Below are 4,617 nucleotides of genomic sequence, written 5' to 3' on the forward strand. Positions count from 1 at the left end.
GCAGAAAAGAGATAGATGAGGATATAAGCTAAAGAGAAGGAGAGAATGTGGAGAAAACAATGAGAAGACCATGGGAAAGGTATCCTAGAACAGGAGACCTTCTCAGAAGCAGAGAAAATAATTAACGTTCACTCAAAAGACAGTTTTGAGCACCCTGTGATGTGGAAGAGAGGCATACAGACTTGGTGGGGACATGAGGCAAGAAAAGTGACAGCGGCAGCATGTGAGGCAAGTGCCACGGCTATGTCATGCCCAAGGTGGTTCAGTGGGAGGACAGAGAAAGACACCTGCATCAGACTGCTCTGTGCAAACAAGCCCTCTGGAAAAGACTCATTCCACTTGAGTTTTAAGAATGAATGAGATATCCAGGCAACGTAAGCGAGGGGAAAGAATTGAAGAATGAGTCCTGTCATTTGCCCCAATTTGGGAGTTGAGGTTCAAGTCTAAATTAAAGAATGCTCAAACTAAGCCTTGACTCTAGGCAGGTCCCAGATGTGCAAACTGGGATCAGGGCTGGAAGTGGCTTCTGGTTCCCGGGACATCCCCTTGGTCTGACCTCTCTGGACCAATGCAAACCATTTTGATTTCTAAAGTCTCAGCGCAGGTCTCTAGACTTTGACTTAGCCCCCAAAATGTTTGTTTTTGGAGGATGATAGGAGGAGGTAACCTTTAACACAGTTATTTGCTTCCGAGCAGATTATTTGAATTGAATAACATGTAAGATAGTCTGTGTTTGGCATATTTCAGAAGCACTTTTGAATAGAAATATTGATCACAAGGCTTGATTTCTGAAGGCGGGAACTTTCTACTGGTCTCATTGTTTTAGAGCAGAGGTCAATAAACTTTCTCTGTAAAGGGGCCAGAAAGTAAATATTTTCTGCTTTGCAGGTCATATCATTTCTCTCACAGCGACTCAACTCTGTCACTGTAGCATGAACACAGCCATACACAGTATGTCAACAAAAGGGTATGGCTATGTTCCAGCAAAACTTTATCAACAGGTGACGGGCCAGATTTGGCCTGTGGGCTACAGTTTGCCAAACCCTCCTCTAGATGACAACCAGTCACTTATCGGGGACTGGTAATTCTTCGTTATTGCCCACATCTGTGCCTTTCTTTTGGTCCTGGTCTAGGTTTCAAGACTCAGACTGGGCTCTTGTATCAGGGGGCCTTTGGGTCCCCTCCACCTCCTGGCTCTTCATTGTAAATAAGAGCAGTCAGTTTTCATGATCACCACATCACACTCCTTTCTGCCTTTGCCTTGTTATTCTCACACCACACTTAGCTAAACCCTAGCTCAAGGCCAAGCTGAAAGTCACATCTTTTCAAGGCCTTTCTCAGCTTCCTAGCCCTTAGTGATCACCCTTTCCTCTTATGTTCAGCACTGTTATTCTGTTACTTACTCGTTATCTTCTATTATGAATTCATCTTTTTATGTGCACATCTGTCTCTCCAACTAGACCATAAGCCCGCGTGGATCTGACCCTGCCTTATGCCCACTTGTTCCCTTGTGCTCAGCCAAGTCCTAGACCAGAGTACATGCTTAGATGGCTGCTGACAACAACGATAATGAAATTTCTTGAGAGAGGCTATTGTTTCAGGCAGCTTTGTTAAGAAACTAAAAAAAACAAAGCTCTGTTTGGAATATTGTTTTTTAAAAGACAACAAAGCTTATTAGGATAATTATAAATAAATTTGCACTTTGTAAAGACTTAGATTGTAAATGTAAGTCAAAGAGTGTTTGAGCAGTTTTTTTTTTAATATAAATAGGCATTTGCCTTATGTAATTATGACAAGGGAAAAATCTTCCCCTGAGAAACCCAGATGCAACAGATTGTCCTTTTTGACTCAACACAATCTTGTAGGCACTTCTAGATATGAGTTATATGGCTGTTCCTAGGATATTTAAAATTGAATTAGAGAAAATGCCTGGTAGTGCCCAAGTGGGTAAACGCAGCTTTTAGAGAAGAAAGTAGCTTTACCTGCTGATACTAAAAAATACCAGAGGCTAATATTTACATAAGCCCACAGGCTGCTACTTCTGCATGTCCATGAATACTATGTTTATTTTTAACCTGAACTACTATTGCAAATATTTACTTTAACCTATTTTTTCCTGTAAAAGAACTTTGGTGGAGGAATGGGGGGAGATGAGAGGTAAAAGGGATACTCAGGGAAATTTCCCCAAGATTTAATGGTTAACTATAAATACTAACATTGCTTCCTTGCTGCTGAGGACACTATGATACAGTTCCATTTCAAAAGTCAGTTGGTACATGGAAGGGACTTAGTCTGGTCCAGAATTTTTAAAAAAGTTAAAGAACCAGTTTCATGTGAAGTTTAGGATGGCATCCTAAACCCAGATTCTTCATAGTGGCATTGCTATTAATTCTTCATCTGGCTATGTCAGTCTTCAATCCTTTGAATTTTTTTTCATATCTAGATTGAAGGATAATACTTCCCTTTCAGTGATATACTATGAGACAGTGATTTATTATAAATTACAGACCATTATTACTAGTGTGTTAAAACCATGTAATAAACACAGCACTATACTTGTAATAAGTGTCATGACCAGTTTCACTCAGGGAATTAAAGTCTGGATGTCGTACATAATTAAATGACAATCTCTTACACGCAGTACCGTGTCGTGGTGAAGAATCCGATAACCTTGGGTTTCATGTCCAGTTCTGCCCCTAACTAGCCTTGTGATGCTGGATTATTTAACCTTGTCTTCCAGAAGATGGTGCTAATATAGACCTCATGGAATTTTGTGAGGATCCCATGAAATAATGTGTATGAAGTGATCAGCACAGCACCCAGGCATAGTAAACTCTCAATAAATGGTAACATTATTATTTGCATAACACCAGGTAGTGGGTGGAGATATAAGCTCCAAGACAGCTTATTTAATAGAGTACTTAAATACATATTTAGAACACATAAATAATTATAAAATAGCCGATAAGTACTAAAACAGGAATAAAGTACTTGGGAAATTTAAGAGGGAGAGGTCACATTCTGTTGGATTCATGGAGATGGTCTTTGAAATGGGTTTTAAAGATGGAGTAAGAATTCACTGTAAAGAGACTGGAGAAAGACAAGGATATGAGTGAGGGAACAGCATCTACATGGAGGATACTGCGTAAGCAAGTACATGTAGGTTTACAAGCCTAGGACAGGTTCAAGGAACAGGGAGTGGTTCAGTTGGCTAATATCTGTATGGGAATAGAGTGAGAGAAGGCTTAAAAGTTTAGCTATGCCAGGCCTTAACTGCCAGCGTGAAGACTCTGATCTGGATTCAGCAGATGATGGATGGAGATAGGGGTACAGTCATAATAAAACTGATAGGGGCTATATTTTTGGTAGCTTGATTTGGAATCTATTGCATAGAATGTAGTAGAATTTTTCTTCAAGCATCTTCTTCATAGGATATTTATTCCCTGGAAGACTGGAAATCTAGAATCACAGGTGACTCACCTCTTTCAACAAGGTAAACCTGCTGGTCAGAGTCACTTGTTCTCGCCCCATGACGGCTCTGCATTTCCATCAAGGACTGCCTACTGGGATTACAAGCAACACTCTATGTGATGTTCTAAAACTGTGCAGTATGACATTATTTCAACATTAAGTAGACATTCAACAGAAGTATGAGAAAAAAAGAGCTGAACTACAATGCCAAGGTTCATAAAACCAGAACTTAAGACCAATTTGAGTTTTAAATATTATTGGCACTAGGACACAATGTAGTAAAAGTAAATAACAATTAGGATTAAAAAAAAATCAGTTAAGAAATAACCAAACTGTCAATTGGTAGGGGAATGGATCAGAAAAAAGTAGCACATTTCTAAAATAAGATGCTACAGAGCAATTAATTAATTAAATCTACATATATACGGAGCTCAAAATCACAATGTTATGTAAAGCAAGTTGCAGAACAATACCTATAGTGATCACTTTGTAACTTAAGCGCAGAAAAATTACTATTATCTCATTGTAAGATATCATGTAGATGTGTATATATGTAAAAGAATAAAACACATGTGGATGCTACCCACCAAATTTCAAGCAGTCTGAGGAAGGGAAGAGAGGAATATAATGAGGGATGCAGAACAAAGGAGACTTCAACTTCATCTACTACTCCCTTTTCTCTTTTAATAAAAATATACTTGAAGCAAATAAATGTTACTAACTGTCAATTCTGGAAGAGGTACATATTGGTTTGTGTTATTTTTTCTCTCTATTTTTCTACTTCTATTTCTCTATATTTCAAATTTTTCTCAAATTGAAAATTTAAAAGACAAGTAATTTCAGCAACATTGTCTTTTAAAACAAATTCCAGAATTACTTAAAGTGTCGGGAATATTTCATCCATGCCAATAGCAGGATATGACTTTGGAACACATAATGTCATATTTTTATAGCTTACCTAAAAGCAAAGAATTCAAGTTTGCACAAGACGCTGCCAAGCCTTATTGTAAGCCAAACTAAGTGTTGGGAACACAAGTGAAGTGTACGCAGAACGATGCTTACAGCCGAAATTAGGAAACACCTCTGACGGGTCACCTCTCCGACAGCCCACGCTGATGTGTTTTTTAAGTCTTCCCCTCACCTTAC

At 38.7% G+C, this 4,617-nt stretch overlaps 1 protein-coding gene across 5 annotated transcripts in view; it reads right to left on the minus strand.

Moving 5' to 3' along the window:
* The window catches only part of OPTN (optineurin), a 34,938-nt gene that overhangs the window by 1,243 nt on the left and 29,078 nt on the right, over positions 1–4,617 (minus strand). For all 5 annotated transcript variants that reach the window (XR_011535032.1, XR_011535033.1, XM_070601226.1 and 2 more), the window contains one exon: positions 3,481–3,563. Coding sequence is in view for 3 of the 5 variants with exons in the window: in XM_070601226.1 (XP_070457327.1) it covers positions 3,481–3,563 (83 nt within the window). In the remaining 2 variants the exon portion in view is untranslated. The remainder of the gene's footprint in view (positions 1–3,480; positions 3,564–4,617) is intronic.

Source organism: Equus przewalskii, chromosome 30, assembly GCF_037783145.1.
Source record: "Equus przewalskii isolate Varuska chromosome 30, EquPr2, whole genome shotgun sequence".
NCBI lineage: Eukaryota > Metazoa > Chordata > Mammalia > Perissodactyla > Equidae > Equus > Equus przewalskii.